At 46.5% G+C, this 18175-nt stretch overlaps 1 protein-coding gene across 1 annotated transcript; it reads left to right on the forward strand.

Annotated features, from left to right (window-relative positions):
* Positions 1 to 12177: 12177 nt before the first annotated feature.
* Positions 12178 to 17846, forward strand: LOC142246790 (cardiotrophin-2-like). The gene is made up of 3 exons (XM_075319841.1): positions 12178 to 12193; positions 13763 to 13899; positions 17343 to 17846. The coding sequence occupies exons 1-3, from the start codon at positions 12178 to 12180 to the stop codon at positions 17844 to 17846; spliced, it is 657 nt and encodes a 218-aa protein (XP_075175956.1).
* The last annotated feature ends 329 nt before the right edge of the window (positions 17847 to 18175 follow it).

Genomic DNA, 18175 nt, shown 5'->3' on the forward strand with positions numbered 1-18175 from the left:
AGTGTTCCCGATAACGGTAACACCGAGTATTTCACAAAGGCGATTAGATCAATCTTCTATATATGTCGGTGTTCATCCCCAGTGGAGGGATGGGTCAGTATTGATGAACGCCTCTGGCTGTAACTTTGGGGGCAGGGAGCGTCGCTGTGCAGCTATGTATTAAGAGGGAGAACCGGAGAGAAGACTCGTCATGTCAGACTTTTTATTTTTTTTGCAGGTTACCGGCACATATTGTTCTTCTCTCCCTCCTCCCCCTCTTCTCACCGCGGGTTGTTACGGTTTCTACAATTCTGCTCTGTTAATTTTTTTTTGTTTTTTTGTTTTTTTTTCTTATTTTATATAAAGTGTTTTTTGTATACATCTTGTATGATTGTTGTTTTTGATCTTTTGTATGACCCCTATATTTGGCTCTTTGGGTACCGCAATGGGGTCTGAGTTTACCCCCTTATCTAAATAAGTTGTACTTTTTGAATGAAACCATTCATTTTACTATAGTGTACTAGAAAACAAGAAAAAAAATCCAGGGGTTTTAAAATTGCAAAAAAAAAAAACGTTTTAATTCCACAATTTTTCTTTTTTCTTCTCTAGTTACCATGCTAAATATATGGTCAAACTGACATGGCAGTATGATTCTCCCGGTCAGTATGAGTTCGTAGATACTAAACACTGTATACCTAAATTAAAAGATAAGTAGTAAAAAATAAAAAAAAATAAAAATTGAATTTTGTGTTTAAAAAAAAAAAAAATTCAAATCACCCCCCTTTTTGCCCCTGATCACAAAAAAATAAATACTAAGTTTTTATTTATCCAGGATCTGGGGCAGAAGGTGTTCTGAATTTTTTTTTTTCTCCATGAGAACCCATCGATGCCTTGCGATCATATTGCGCCGATGGGAGTGGGAAGTAACGTGCTCCCCTGTAGCGTGTGTTAAATACTGCATAAAAGGCAGGGGCACGATATTTGACATAAATATACGTCACATGTTATGAAGGGGACAAAAAGAGCAAAGAGAAAAACATTCTATAATAAAGCATTTACTTAAGTTTATAGGAACCGCAATGGGGTCTCACATCGCCCCTTTATGTATAAAACAACAGTGTATGGGAAAACTGTTAATACCCAACTGTTAAAGGTGTCTTAACACATGACCAGTTTGTAGCTTGTGCTTCCAATTGATCTGCTACTTGGGCCCCCAATAAGATACCAGATAAGGTGCTACCCTACTTTTAGAAGTATCTGTATTTGTCATGAAGGTATAAGAATAAGGGAAAGGCTTTATAAAGGCAATATTGTCCCTGTCAGTGGGGTAGGAATTTGTGGTGTTTGGTTAAAAAAAAAAAAAAAAGTCATCAGAACTGAAAGGCAAAAGTGAATTTTATTTTATTTTTTTTACCGGTTTCCATGAAATTGATACATTGATATCACCACTGATCTCTGGTGATGGATAGGCGGTGTTCTCAGTGATGTCACCGCTGATCTCTGGTGATGGATAGGCGGCGTTCTCAGTGATGTCACCGCTGATCTCTGGTGATGGATAGACGGCGTTCTCAGTGATGTCACCGCTGATCTCTGGTGATGGATAGGAGGTGTTCTCAGTGATGTCACCGCTGATCTCTGGTGATGGGTAGGAGGTGTTCTCAGTGATGTCACTGCTGATCTCTGGTGATGGATAGGAGGTGTTCTCAGTGATGTCACCGCTGATCTCTGGTGATGGATAGACGGCGTTCTCAGTGATGTCACCGCTGATCTCTGGTGATGGATAGGAGGTGTTCTCAGTGATGTCACCGCTGATCTCTGGTGATGGGTAGGAGGTGTTCTCAGTGATGTCACCGCTGATCTCTGGTGATGGATAGGAGGTGTTCTCAGTGATGTCACCGCTGATCTCTGGTGATGGATAGGTGTTCTCAGTGATGTCATCAATCTTTGGATAGGTGGCGTTCTCACTAGCACCTCCATTTCCCAACATGGGCTGCTGGATCTACACTGTGTGCAGAATTATTAGGCAGATGCGTATTGTGATCACATGATACTTGTTCTACATGTCGTCCTACTCCAAGCTGTATAGGCTGAGAGCCAACTACCAATTAAGTAACTCAGGTGATGTGCATCTCTGTAATGAGGAGGGGTGCGGTGTAATGACACAACACCCTATATAAGGGGTGCGCAATTATTAGGCAACTTCCTTTCCTTTGGCAGAATGGGTCAGAAGAGAGATTGGACGGGCTCTGAAAAGTCCATATTGTGAGCTGTCTTGCAGAGGGATGCATTAGTCTTGAAATTGCCAAACTTTTGAAGCGTGATCACCGAACAATCAAGCGTTTCATGGTAAATAGCCAACAGGGTCGCAAGAAGCGTGCTGGGGGAAAAAGGCGCAAAATAACTGCCTATGAATGGAGGAAAATCAAGCGTGAAGCTGCCAAGATGCAATTTGCCACCAGTTTGGCCATATTTCACAGCTGCAACGTTTCTGGGGTATCAAAAAGCACAAGGTGCGCCACACTCAGGGACAGGCCAAGGTAAGGAAGGCTGAAAACCACCGCCTCTGAACAAGAAACATAAGATAAAACGTCATGACTGGGCCAAGAAATATCTGAAGACTGATTTTTCACAGGTTTTATGGATGATGAAATGAGTGACTCTTGATGGGCAGATGGATGGGCCAGAGGCTGGATCAGTAAAGGGCAGAGAGCTCCACTCCGACTCAGACGCCAGCAAGGAGGAGGTGGGCACTGGTATGGGCTGGGATCAGCAAAGATCAACTTGTGGGACCTTTTCGGGTTGAGGATGGAGCGAAGCTCAACTCCCAGACCTACTGCCAGTTTCTGGAAGACAACTTCTTCAAGCAGTGGTACAGGAAGAAGTCGCTATCGCTCAAGAAAAACATGATTTTCATCACATGCATCCAACTACTCCACAGCGTGGCCGGCCAGTAAAGGTCTAAAAGATGAAAAAATAATGACATGGCCCCCTTGTTCCCCTGATCTGAACCCCATAGAGAACCTGTGGTCCCTCATAAAATGTGAGATCTACAGGGAGGGAAAATAGTGCACCTCTGGGAGCAGTGTGTGGAGGCTGTGGAGTCTGGAGGCTGCGGTGGCTGCGGAGGCTGGAGGCTGCGGAGGCTGGAGGCTGCGGAGGCTGGAGGCTGCTGCACGCAATGTTGAGTGTAAACAGATCAAGCAATGACAGAATCTATGGATGGTGGCTGCTGAGGGTCATCAGAAAGAAAGGGGGCGATATTGGGCACTCATTTTTGGGTTTTCTTTTTGCATGTCAGAAATGTTTATTTCTACATTTTGTGCAGTTATATTGGTTTCCTGGTGACGATAAACAAGTGAGATGGGAATAGATTTGGTTTTTATGAAGTTGCCTAATAATTCTGCACAGTAATAGTCACCTGCACAAACAGATCCTCCTAAGAAGCCAAATCTAACCCCCTCCAACTGCCAAAAATATTAAGCGCTGATATTTGAGTCTTTTGGGTGATTGAGAACATAGTTGTTGATCAATAATAAAAAAAACCCTCTAAAATACAACGTGCCTAATAATTCTGCACACAGTGTATATACTGTATGATATTGTCGGCTGAGCTGCGTATCTAATCCCATGATGTGTGATACAGCCTTTCTCTGTTCCTGGATATTATATACTAACCACATGCCAAATCAGGGCCATTATTAGACCTCGGTGTTTATCCCCAGAGCCGCAAGCGGTATCTCCTCATTAGTGCGGTCGTAGGCCTCATCCTTTGGATTTTCAGCTGTGGAGCAAATTGCTGTATTAATAGAGTAGGTCCGGCCCGGTCCCCGCTGGCGCGGTTGGCACGTCACCCGCAGACGTTGTGTTTGGCAGCGGCTGATGCCGGGACGGCCGTGGTGTCTGGATTCCTTCTCTATCATATTATTATTTTATTGGATTCCTGACAAGTGACGGAGCGAAATTTCATAGAAGTTCCCCAGTCGCTGTCATCGACCACTTCCCCTACTTCGCGTCCCTAAAAATACAAAGGGGACAGTGTGATAGGGCCACACCCGCCCGAGCGAAACTCACCCGTCCCTGCCAGGTGGGGGGGGGCAGAGAAATGAAAGTGGATAGGATCTCTGCCATAGTATCCAAGACTAAACCTCCGTATCCATTCACTGCGGCCCGGCACATGGCAGCGGATATTATGAAACGTAATTTATGAATACGTGTACCATTTATTTCTGACATCTAATATTCTGTACTGAATTATCCTGTCTGCAGCCACCACTAGGGGGAGCTCCCTGTATACAGAGATATATAAGATCCTGTCTGCAGCCACCACTAGGGGGAGCTCCCTGTATACAGAGATACATGATAAGATCCTGTCTGCAGTCACCACTAGGGGGAGCTCCCTGTATACAGAGATACATAAGATCCTGTCTGCAGCCACCACTAGGGGGAACTCCCTGTGTACAGAGATACATGATAAGATCCTGTCTGCAGCCACCACTAGGGGGAGCTCCCTGTATACAGAGATACATGATAAGATCCTGTCTGCAGCCACCACTAGGGGGAGCTCCCTGTATACAGAGATACATGATAAGATCCTGTCTGCAGTCACCACTAGGGGGAGCTCCCTGTATACAGATATACATGATAAGATCCTGTCTGCAGTCACCACTAGGGGGAGCTTCCTGTATACAGAGACACATAATAAGATCCTGTCTGCAGCCACCACTAGGGGGAGGTCCCTGTATACAGAGATACATGATAAGATCCTGTCTGCAGTCACCACTAGAGGGAGCTCACTATATACAGAGATACATGATAAGATCCTGTCTGCAGCCACCACTAGGGGGAGCTCCCTGTATACAGAGATACATGATAAGATCCTGTCTGCAGCCACCACTAGGGGGAGCTCCCTGTATACAGAGATATATGGTAAGATCCTGTCTGCAGCCACCACTAGGGGGAGGTCCCTGTATACAGAGATACATGATAAGATCCTGTCTGCAGTCACCACTAGAGGGAGCTCACTATATACAGAGATACATGATAAGATCCTGTCTGCAGCCACCACTAGGGGGAGCTCCCTGTATACAGAGATACATGATAAGATCCTGTCTGCAGCCACCACTAGGGGGAGCTCCCTGTATACAGAGATATATGGTAAGATCCTGTCTGCAGCTACCACTAGGGGGAGCTCCATGTATACAGAGATACATGATAAAATCCTGTCTGCAGCCACCACTAGAGGGAGCTCACTATATACAGAGATACATGATAAGATCCTGTCTGCAGCCACCACTAGGGGGAGCTCCCTGTATACAGAGATACATGATAAGATCCTCTCTGCAGCCACCACTAGGGGGAGCTCCCTGTATACAGAGATACATGATAAGGTCCTGTCTGCAGTCACCACTAGGGGGAGCTCCCTGTATACAGAGATACATGATAAGATCCTCTCTGCAGCCACCACTAGGGGGAGCTCCCTGTATACAGAGATACATGATAAGATCCTGTCTGCAGTCACCACTAGGGGGAGCTCCCTGTATACGGAGACATGATAAGAATATGTATTTCTGTGTGACAGATGGGTCTGGAGGGGAAACGTTTGTTTGTATGAGTTTGAGGTGTCTGGAGGGGACCTAGAGATGGTGAGATGGGTACAGGAGTCTGAAATGAACAGAAGAGTTGGGAGGGCAATGGAGGGTGACATAGAGTGGTCTGGAGGAATGGGGTCTTGATGGGATAGAAGGATCTGGAATGCACAGAAGAGTTTAGAAAAGATCAAAGGGTTGGAGTTGAGAATGAAAGGATGGATTTGGAGGTGAACAAAGGGTCTGAAAAGGACAGAGGGGTCTGGAGGGAGGACAGAAGGGTGTAAAGAGCAGAATTCTAGAAAGAGCAGAGGAGTCTGCAAGGAGTTTAAAAAAAAAAAAAGGGTCTCAGGAGGACAGAAGTCTTGAGAAACGATGACGTCTGGAGATGGTGTCTCGGGACGAGGGGTTTGAAAGTACAGAAGGGTCTACAAAGGTCAGAGGAGTCTGATGGGGCAAGAGGGATCTGGTAGGAGACGGGGGGAAGTCTGGAGGAGGACAGAAGAGGGCAGAGGAACAGAGACATCTCTATGAAGAAGGTAGTCTTGAGGGCATAGTTTGCTGGAGAAGACCATAGAGTCGGAAGGGATCAGATGGCTATAAGACACAAAAGAGGTGTCTGGAGTGGACAGAGAAGTCTAGTTAGAGCAGTGAAGTCTGGTGGCAGATGAAGTCTATAGATGGACAGAAGAGTCTAGGGCAGGGGTGAGGAACCTTTTTTTTTACTGCCGGTGGCCATTTGGACTTTTGTACCAACCTTCGAAGGCCGCATAAAATTATCAACTTGAAAATTACCCAGCTATGTATGGTCAAACAATTATATCCCTCGTACTGTGGTGGCCGGAGCGGCTTCTCTTTGGTTTCGGCTGTGATGTTATCATGTTGCTTCTCACAACTGGTTTTCCAGGTTTGTCTCGGTCTAGAGAGGCTGGGGGCATAGACATCATAGACGAGGGTGTTTATACATCACAGGAAATGCTAGGGTTACATACATCACAGGAGGGGCTGGGGTGCATAAATCACAGGAGAGGCTGGGGTATATACATCACAGGAGAGGCTGGGGGCATATACATCACAGAAGACGCTGGGGCATATACATCACACGAGGGGCTGGGTGCATATATATTAGAGTAGGGGCTGGGGCAGAGTCATCATTGTGCGGTACAGATAGCACTGGGAGAGTATGTACAGCACTGGGGGCATGGACAGCATTGGTGGCGGTATGAACAGCACTTGGGGCATGGACAGCATTAAGGGGGCACAGACAGCATTAGGTGGCATGGACAGAAGTAGGTGGGCAAAGACAGGACTGGGGAAGCAGAGACATCACTGGGGGAGGGGGGGCACAGTCAACAGTGGTGAGTACACAGAACTGGGGGTTACAGAGAAGTAGGGGGGCATGGACAGGACTGGGGGACATGGACAGCACTGACCATGGCATGGACAGTACTGGCGGCGGTACGGACAGCATTAGGGGGGGGCACAGACAGGACTGGGGGTCACGGATAGTACTGGGGGAGCATAGACATCACAATGTGGCCACACAGAGCACTAGGGGTCATGGACAACAGTAAGGGTTGCACAGTACTAGGGAGTGGCATGCAGCACTGAGGGTGGCGCACACACTCCTAGGGGTACACAGCACTGAGGGGCTCACACACACGCTACTAGGGGTACACTGTACGGGGTTGCGGCCTCACAGCACTGGGGGGAGAAGTCACACAGCACAGGTCCGGGAGGCATGTACAGCGGGGAGGCCGGTAAAGCTGCTGCTCCTCCTAGTTCTTCTGTGGTACGGGAGGGCACCTCACACTTACCCCGCCCAAAATGTAAGGCCTGAACACACTGTGCATCCTTGCATCACCGATTCACCATTGGGATTTAAAGGCTCGAGAGCTGGAACGTCAGCGGCTGCCACCCGAGTACTGCGGTCTCTGGGGCCACAGGAAAAGTTATTGCGGGCTGTGAACGGCCGGCGGGCTGGGGGTTCCCCTCCCTGGTCTAGAGGGACAAACGTGTGGAGTATACAGGAGGCCAAAGTGGAGAGAGGTGGCTGGAGACTATCGAGTTGCTTCGAGACAGAGGTCTGGAGTCTGCAGTGGACAGAGGATTCTGGAGGGGATGGTTTCATAGTTTATAAGGTTGAAGGTGACTTAAGTCCATCGAGTATAGCCTAACGTTCATCCAGAGGAAGACAAAAATCCCATGGTGCAGACGACTCCATATTAGGGGAAAAATTCCTTCCCTACTCCACATACAGCAATCAGATGAGTTCTCTGGATCCGCGCCCATCACAAATCTACTGCACATTACCAGGAATATTATATTTTACAAGAAAGGCATCCAGGTATCTCTTAAATTTTAGTAATGAAACAATCATTACAACATTATGTGGCAGAGAGCACCATAATCTCACTGTTCGTACTGTAAAGAATCTGTGATTATGATTAAACCTCCTTTCCGCTAATTGCAGTGGATGTCCCCTTGTCCCCGTTACAGGCCTAGGTGTCGAAAGATCATTAGAAAGGTCTCTCTAATGTCCCCTCGTATATTTGTACATTGTAAAAAGATCACCCTTAAGCCTTCATTTTTCCAAACTGAATATCCCCAAGCTTAATAACCTGTCTTGGTGCAGTCACCCCCATTCCTTTAATAACCTTGGTTGCTCTTCTGGTCAGTAAAGTTGAGTTTCTAATATTAAAACATCCTCCTCTGTATTGATTACCTCGCAGAGTTTAGTATCATCTGCAAATATTGAAATTCTACTATCTATGCCTCCTGCAGAATCATTAATAAATATGTTAAAAAAGAAGAGGGCCTAATACCGACCCCTTTTGTACTTCACTGTTAACTGTGACCCAATCTGCGTGTGCTACATTAATAACCCCCTTTGTTTCCTATCACTAAGCCAATTTTTTACCCAGTTACACATATTTTTTCATTATTCCCATTAATCTCATTTTATGAACCAACCTTTTGGGTGGCAATGTATCAAACACCTTTGAAAATCCATATAGACAACATCCACTGCATCTCCCTCCAGTCTGGAACTTGCCTCCTCGTAGATGTTGATCAGATTGGTTTGACAGGACCAATCCCTCATAAACCATGTGGATTATTAGGTTATAAGATTATTCTTCTTGAGTTACTCCAGGATAGTATCTAGACAGATGTTATGTAGGAGTCAAAGGGGTCTGAAGGGAAGGCAAATAAGTGTTATGGGTGCAGAGGAGTCTGATAAGAGACAGGAGAGTCTGGGGAAGGACAGAAAATTATAAAGAGACAGAGAAGTCTAGTGGAGGCAGGGAGGGTCAAGGGAGCTAAAGTGTCCGAGTCTGCAATCACTAATTAAGTCTGAAGAGAGACAGAGGAGTCGGAAAAGCAGAGGTGTCCATTTGGTAGGACACAGTAGATTTTGTGGGAGGACTGATGGACAGAGAAGTCTGAAGGAGACAGAAGAGATGTTTGGGCGAGAAGAGATGGAGAAACCGAGAGGAGTCATTGAAAGACAGAAGGGTCTGGGGTCGGCATTGGGGGTCTAAAAAGGCATATTGGAGTCCAGATAGTACCGAAGGGTCTACAGAGGACAGAGAACTTTGGATGTAGACCAAGGCATTAGATGTGGATAGAAGGGTTTGAGGATGTCAAAAGAGTCTGGAGCGGGCAGAGGAATCTATTAGAAGACATTGGCACCTAAGAAGGTAAGAAGAGTCTACAGGGACAGAGAAGTCAGAAAGAGATGGGGAGTTTCAAAGTAACAGAGGGGTGGGGGACAAAGAAGTATTGATGAGCCAGAGGAGTCTGGAGGGGAGTGATGTAGCTTCAGGGAATAGTGGTATCTAGTGGACTGGAGTGGACAGAGGAATCTGGAAAGGACAAAGAGGTTCAAAGAAACGGTGAGATCTGAGATCATCAATGGAGTTAATGGTCTGATGGCTACAGAAAAGTCTGGGGTCATGGCAAAAAAGTCTGGAAAAGACTGAAGTCTCAAGGGATCCGAGAGATCTGGAATAGACAGAGTAATCTAGGAAGGACAGAGGGGGCTGGAGTCGGCCAACTAGTCTGGAGAGGACAAAGCTCTCTAGAGGGGATAGAGGTTTACTAGGATCAATGGTATCTATAGGAGGCAGAGGAGTATGGAAGTAATAGAGGACTTTGTGATGGGACAAAGGCATATGAAGGGTCCTGAGGACTCTAGAGGGGATAGAGGACACTAGGGAGAGACAAAGGAGTCTGGAAGGGGACAGAGAAAACTGGAGAGGACACAAAAGTTAGGAGGAGAACAGAGAATTCTGGAGGACAAACAACACTGGAGAGAACAAAGGAGTCTGGAGGCAGACAGAAGAATCTGGAGGAGTCTGGAGTAGGGCAGAGAACACTTGAGTGGGGAAGAGGACACTGGAGAGGAGAGAGGAGTCTGGAGGAGGACAGAGGAGTCTGGGAGAAGACACAGGAGTCTAGAGAAGGACAGAGGACACTGGAAAGGGACAGAGGGGGCTGGAGTTGGCCAACTAGTCCAGAGAGGACTAAGCTTTCTAGAGGGGATACAGATTTACAAGGACCATTGGTATCTATAGGAGGTAGAGGAGTATGAAAGTGACAGAGGAGTGCTGATGGGAAAAAGGAATCTGAAGGCTACTGGGAAGTCTGAAGGGGACAGTGGACACTGGAGAGGGATAGAACACTGGAGGACAGAGGAGTCTGGAGGAGGACAGAGGAGTCTGGAGGAGGACAGAAAACACCGGAGAGGACAGAGGAGTGTGATGGGGGACAGAGCTGTCTGAAGGGTGATAGAGATGTCTGGAGGGGGACAAAGGAGTCTGGAGGGGGACAGAGAACACTGGAGAACATAGACGTCTGGAGGGTGACAGAAAACACTGGAGATAACAGAGGAATCTGGAGGGGGACAGAGGACACTGGAGGGGACAGAGGAGTCTGGAGGGCGACAGAAAACACTGGAAAGGAAAGGAGTCTGGAGGGTGACAGAAAACACTGGAGAGGACAGAGGAGTCTGGGGGGGGACAGAGGACACTGGAGGGGGACAGAGGAGTCTGGAGGGGGACAGAGGTGCCTGGTGGGGCACAGAGAGACAGAGAACACTAGAGGAGGACAGAGGAGTCTGGAAGGGGACAGAGGACACTTGACGAGGACAGTGGAATTTGGAGGCGGACAGTGGAGTCTGCAGGGGCTAAAGTATCTAGTGTGGACAGAGGGGTCCGGCAGTGGCTTATTCCCATTCCCTTATTGACAACACGTACCCTACATATATTCGGGGTGGTGTTGGGAGGGGGTGCCAGCTTTCTCAGGTTTTGGCCCCCTTTTACATTGTGACAGATGACATTATTGCGGGAGCTGTAGGTGCAGCCGCCTGACATTAGACAGGATGTGCTGCTGTCATCCTCCTTATCAGTCACTCGGCCATGTTGGATCCCGTCAGGCAGCGCTCGGCTCATCCTGTTTGTGTATGGCTGGAGGATGAATTCCTCCCGGGCAGAGGGGGGGTGTCGTCACAGTGAGTCAGGCGGCTCTGATAGCGGGTGACATCATGTTTTGCTTTGCAGGTTTTGATTTCTATTAGTTTATGCTGTGGAGAATTCCCAATGTGTCATCCCCCAGACCCGGCTATGACCGGTCGCTCCATCCAGACGTCTGCACCCCCCCAATACATGGAGGGGCCCTCCCTGGTATATACCGGAGCCTGTGGCCCCCTGAGGCTGGTTTTTATGTTTGGAGGCCCCGATGGGGAGGTGGGGCGCAGCAGTACCCCGACTCTTAATGATAAATCTTTCATGATGGAGGATCCCATCGCCAAGCGTAAAGAGGAACGTGGGCACCCGTGGCCTCCCTCGCCAGGACCCTAAGGTGTGACACCGGAGTCCCACCCATGACCCATTGGCTCCTGAAGGACTACAATCCCCAGCAAGCCCGGACACGGCACGGGATGGAGACCACCGCTCTATGGTATACGTGCCCTTGATTCCATTGTACAGTGAGGTGTAAAGTTAGTGCACCCCGGCAGGCACTGGTGGCAGTCACACGGCTCATGACGGGCGCAGCGGTGGGTGGCGGTGGCACTTGTCACCTGCCGGTATCAGGTAACGATTCGCGGTACCTCAGGCATGAAGTGTAATTACATGTCTCACGTGTGTACGTGTGTTTTACACCAGGTCGGTGCCAAATCCCTGGGGGGGGAAGGCGGGCGACTCATATAATACCTCTAAGGGGGGTGAAGGATGGTAACCCAACTCCTGCCGCGCTTCATTGTCTTGGCACGGCTTCCGTCAGCGAGGTGACGGCTCTGGGGGGTGAGGGCAGGGGAGGGGGGCACGAGTCACCTGTCAGGTGTATTTGGACTTCTTTTGTAGGGTCACCGCGCCGCCCCCCTGTACATACCTTCTCCTCGAGTCAGCGCCGACTCTCCTCCTCCTGGATTTCTTAGAAGGAAGCAGGAATCACAGCGTGGAGTGGAGAATGGGGATTCCTTTCTGAGCGCGGCAGGGGGTGTGTGACGTCTGCAGATTACTACACCGGGAGAAGGACATGGGGGGTGGAGGGGACAGGTATAAAGGCCGCTCACCGGCAGGACAGGTGCCGCACAGAGACAGCGAGCAGGATGCTGACAGGGGCAGGTGAGTGCCATCACTGAGAGGATGAATGGACGGAGGGGTACTGCGCTTACAGGGTGGTACTGCGCTTACAGGGTGGTACTGCGCTTTCAGGGTGGTACTGCGCTTACATGGTCGTACTGCGCTTACATGGTCGTACTGCGCTTACATGGTGGTACTGCGCTTACAGGGTGGTCCTGCGCTTACAGGGTGGTCCTGCGCTTACAGGGTGGTCCTGCGCTTTCAGGGTGGTACTGCGCTTACATGGTCGTACTGCGCTTTTCATGGTGGTACTGCGCTTACATGATGGTACTGCGCTTACATGGTGGTACTGAGCTTACATGGTGGTACTGCGCTTACATGGTGTACTGCGCTTACATGATGGTACTGCACTTACATGATGGCACTGCGCTTACATGGTGGTACTGCACTTACATGATGGTACTGCACTTACATGATGGCACTGCACTTACATGGTGGTACTGCACTTACATGATGGTACTGCACTTACATGATGGCACTGCACTTACATGATGGTACTGCACTTACATGATGGCACTGCGCTTACAGGGTGGTCCTGCGCTTACATGGTGGTACTGCGCTTACATGGTGGTCCTGCGCTTACATGATGGTACTGCACTTACATGATGGCACTGCGCTTACATGGTGGTACTGCACTTACTACAGACACGGTGGTACTGCGCTTACATGATGGCACTGCGCTTACTACAGACACGGTGGTACTGCGCTTACATGGTGGTACTGCACTTACTACAGACACGGTGGTACTGCGCTTACTGCCCACATGGTGGTACTGTGCTTACTACAGACATAGGGGTACTGCACTTACATGGTGGTACTGCACTTAATGCTCACATGGTGGTACTGCACTTACTGCTTACATGGGGGTACTGTGCTTACTGCACACACAGTGGTACTTTGCTTACTACATACATATTGGTACTGCGCTAACTGACCATGTGCATTATTACTATAGTGGTACTGTGCATACTTACCTTAATGGTACTGTCCTCTATTACTATTATGGCACTGTAGCTTATTACTATAGTGGTACTGTGCATAATTACTATGATGATGCTGGGCACTATTATTATGGTGGTATTGTCCAATTTTATTGTAATGCTACCATCCTTTATTACTATGGTGGTACTGTGCATTATTACCATGGGGATACTGTGTACTATCACTATGGGGGGGTACTCTATACTATTACTGTGGGGGTACTGTGCATTATTACTATGGGGATACTGTGTACTATCACTATGGGGGGGTACTCTATACTATTACTGTGGGGGTACTGTGCATTATTACTATGGGGATACTGTGTACTATCACTATGGGGGGGTACTCTATACTATTACTGTGGGGGTACTGTGCATTATTACTATGGGGGCACTGTGTAATATTACTATGGGGGTACTGTGCATTATTACGATGGGAGTACTATGTACTATCATTATGGAGCACTGCATTATTACTATGGGGTACTTCGTATATCACTATGGGGATACTGTGCATAATATCGTCACGCTATGCTGTACATACATTTATACTCTTATGTCCTCCGTGCAGTGTTCGTGGTGATTGGCGTGGCTGCGTGGTGCCGCGGAGCGGCCGCCCTTCCTCTGTCAGGAGAAGAGATCATCACCCAGATAAACAGTCTGGCTTCCCTATACAAGATGAACGCCACCGTGGTGCTCAACACGTATGTAAGTGACAGAACACAGTGCAAATGCGAAGCCATGCATCCGAGAATGGGAAAATCATTGATACATGATATCACCGCTTGTTAGTTCTTAAAAGAGATTATTTTATGATTTACTCTGACTTATTATCTCCAGCCTGGGAAAGGTTAACTTAGGATCTGAGATCGTAAGTCAGAGTTCTAAAATAATAAGTGAGAGGTCTAAAATGATAAATAGATCTTGAATAATAACCTAGGGTTTGTGTTAAAAATTGAGATAATAAGCTAGTGCCTGAGATAATAAGTGAGAACCTGAGATAATATGTGAAGATTTGAGATAATAAGGCAGGGCCTGAGATAATAAGTGAGAACCTGAGATAATATGTGAAGATCTGAGATAATAAGGCAGGGCCTGAGATAATAAGTGAGAACCTGAGATAATATGTGAAGATTTGAGATAATAAGCTAGGGCCAGAGATAATAAGTGAGAACCTGAGATAATAAGTTAAAGGCCTGAGATTTTAAGAACTTAAGATAATAAGTAAGAACCTGAGATAATAAGCAAAGACCTGAGATATTTAGCTATGTCATGAGATAACAAGAATCTGAAATAATAGGCTAAGATCTGAGATAATAAGTAAGAACCTGAGATAATATTTGAGCACCTGATATAAAACTAGGGCCTGAGATTATAAGAAGCATATATAATAAGCTGAAGCCTTATATAAGAACAACCTATGATAATAAGCAAGAGCCTCAAGTAATAAGAAGGACCCGTGATGTTAAGCAGATACTTAAGATACTAAGCTAGATCCTAAGATAACTAGGGCCTAGGATACCAAGTAAGAACCTAGGAAAATAAGCTAGGTCCTTAGATAATAAATAAAAAACCTGAAATACCGAGATATAAAAAAAACCTGGGATAATAAGCCAGAGCCTGAGATAATAAGTAAGAACATGAGATGAAATGTGAGCACCTGACCATAATATGATAATTAGCTAAAGTTTAAGATTATAAGAACCTGAGATAATGAGCTGAACTTGAGATAATAGTTAAAGACCTGAGATATTAAGCAAGATCCAGAGTACTCAAGATAATAAGCTAGGTCCTGAGATAATATGTAAGAACCTAGGATAATAAGCTAGGTCCTAGTATAATAAATAAGAACCTGAGATAATAAGTGAGGGCCTATAATAATTAACTAGGGCCTAAGACAACAAGAACTTGAGATAATAAGCTAGGTCTGAGATAACAAGTTAATACCTGAGATAATAACCTATGGTATGAGATAATAGATGTGAGCCTGAGATAATAAACTGTTCTGAGAAAAAAAGATTGAGCCTAAGATAATAGGCTAGGACCTGAGATAACAAATAAATAAGATAATAAGCTGGGGCCTGAGATAATAAATGAGGACATAAGCCCGGGTATGAGACAATAATTGAGGGATCCGAGAAAAGAAGCAAGGTCTCTTCATTATTGGTTCATAGATAATAAGCGAGTAGTCCTGAAAAATAACTAATGGCGTGATATTAGAAGCAATGGCTCTGAGACCATAATCACGAGCCTGAGATAATAAGCTAGTGACTGTAATAATAGAAGGTCTGAGATAACAATTGAATGATCTAAAAGAAAAAATCAAGGGCTTGAGATAATAATCCAGTTATCTGAGATAATAATCACAGGCTTGTGGTAATAATTGAGTGATCTCAGACAATTATCAAAGATAATGAGATAATGAGATAATGAGTAAGGGTTAGAAAAAACTTATTAGGGTTTGAGATAATAAATCAGGTTTGGGATAATATGTGAACACGTTGAGAAATGAGTTAGGATCTGAGATAATAATCCAAAGCTCTGGCATAATGATTAGGGACTTTGAAATATTAAGCAAGTGCCTGAGATAATACATGAGTGATCCAAAATAATAAGCAAGGGCCTGAGATAATAAATGAGTGGTCCAAAATAATAAGCAAGTTCCTGAGATAATAAATGAGTGGTCCAAAATAATAAGTAAGGGCCTGAGATAATAAGTGAGTGGTCCAAAATAATAAGCAAGAGCTGTGGGATAATAAGTGAGTGGTCCAAAATAATAAGCAAGTGCTGTGGGATAATAAGTGAGTGGTCCAAAATAATAAGCAAGGAACTGAGATAATAAATGAGTGGTCCAAAATAATAAGTAAGGGCCTGAGATAATAAGTGAGTGGTTCACGATAATAAGCAAGCACTGTGTGATAATAAGCCAGGGCCTGAGATAAGTGAGTGGTCCAAAATAATAAGCAAGTGCTGTGGGATAATAATTGAGTGGTCCAATATAATAAGCAATGGCCTGAGATAATAGCTGAGTGGTTCAAGATAATAAGCAAGCGCTGTGTGATAATAAGCCAGGGCCTGAGATAATAAGTGAGTGGTTCAAGAGAATAAGCAAGGGACTGAGATAATAAATGAGTGGTCCAAAATAATAAGTAAGGGCCTGAGATAATAAGTGAGTGGTTCAAGATAATAAGCAAGTGCTGTGTGATAATAAGCCCAGGGCCTGAGATAATAAGTGAGTGGTCCAAATTAATAAGCAAGGGACTGAGATAATAATTGAGTCTTCCAAAATAATAAGCCAGGGACTGAGATAATAAGTGAGTGGTTGAAGATAATAAGAAAGCGCTATGTGATAATAAGCCAGGGCCTGAGATAATAGGTAAGTGGTTCAAGATAATAAGCAAGTGCTGTGTGATAATAAGCCAGGGCCTGAGATAATAAGTGAGTGGTTCAAGAGAATAAGCAAGCACTGTGTGATAATAAGCCAGGGACTGATATAATAAGTGAGTTGTCCAAAATAATAAGCCAGGGACAGAGATAATAAGTGAGTGGTTCAAGATAATAAGCAAGTGCTGTGTGATATTAAGCCAGGGCCTAAGATAATATGTAAGTGGTTCAAGATAATAAGCAAGTGCTGTGTGATATTAAGCCAGGGCCTAAGATAATATGTAAGTGGTTCAAGATAATAAGCAAGTGCTGTGTGATAATAAACCAGGGCCTGAGATAATAAGTGAGTGTCCCAAAATAATAAGCAAGAGCCAGGGCCTGAGATAATAAGTGATGGCTTTGAGATAAGAAGGATTAGAGAAAATAGAGCCTGAGATAATAATTGGTAGTCTAAGATAGCATTCAGTAGAGCTGAGATGATAAGCCTGAGTTGTGAGATAATAAGAGAGGGCTCTAAAATAAGGGGTCTGTAATAAGAGTGTACATGCCATAGAGACAAAGCATGCAGGTGCTATAGGTCCCTTGGAGAGATGTCCCGAACCCTGGTGGGCCTCGCCCTCCTTGATGCAGGTTGGGAGATCTCTCCTCTATGGAGGAACTACAAGGTGGCCTTCTTGTGTGGAGGTGGGTGTAGGGGGCACCATCGGGGGCTCACGTTTGAGAGGCCACCTGGACTCATCTCGCTCGTCTCTGTTTTTCTCCTGCAGCTCCACCACCAGGGTGCTCCGTTCAGTGACGATAACTTCAGCTTCCCCTCCTGGTTTGAGAATGGTCTTCCCACCGCCGCTATGGGCTTCAGGGCCTGGAGATGTCTATGTCCCGGTGACCGTCTTCTTCTGGCCAGACAAGCCTTCTCCATCATGTCCGAGTTCTTCCAGCTGATCCGCGATGAACAGATGAGCCTAAACCCATCGGCAGCCGAGCTGCACCGGCTCCTGGAGACCGCCCAGAGATCCTCGGAGGCCTTACTCAGTAACCTCAACCAGGCCATGCTCATCCTGGGCTACCAGCCTCCATCCTCCCTGGCCGAACCCCTGAGCTGGGCCTCCACAGACGAAAACACCTTCAAGAAGAAGGTCCGGGGCTATGTGCTGTGCCGAGAGTACAAGGACTGGCTGATGAGGGTGCCCAAGGACATGGACATACTGAAGGCCACAAGGAACAGGAGAGAAACTGCTGGACAGGACAGGAAGGACTGCTGCCGCCCCTAGAAGATGGCGAAGGGGGCACAGATATCCTCAAGTAAGAGGAGAAGACAAAGGTGATGCCTGCAGGACGGCCGAAGACTACACCCGTCCAGCAGACGAGAGTCGGATAGTGTGATAGAAGCCCACAGCCATCAGAGGGACCACCTCTGGTCATGGGGCCACCTCCGGTCACATCAGGACCATTCCAGGACCTTGTGCAGTTCTCCAAATCTACCACCAGGGGGCAGCAGCTCATTTACCAATCATGAGCTCTTCACTGTTGTTTGTCCCAGGCTCCCCCTCTGGTTGGGTCTGCATGTTCACCGTGTAAGGGTTAAATAAGGACTACAAGC

The sequence above is a fragment of the Anomaloglossus baeobatrachus genome, chromosome 7, assembly GCF_048569485.1.
Source record: "Anomaloglossus baeobatrachus isolate aAnoBae1 chromosome 7, aAnoBae1.hap1, whole genome shotgun sequence".
Taxonomy (NCBI): Eukaryota; Metazoa; Chordata; class Amphibia; order Anura; family Aromobatidae; genus Anomaloglossus; species Anomaloglossus baeobatrachus.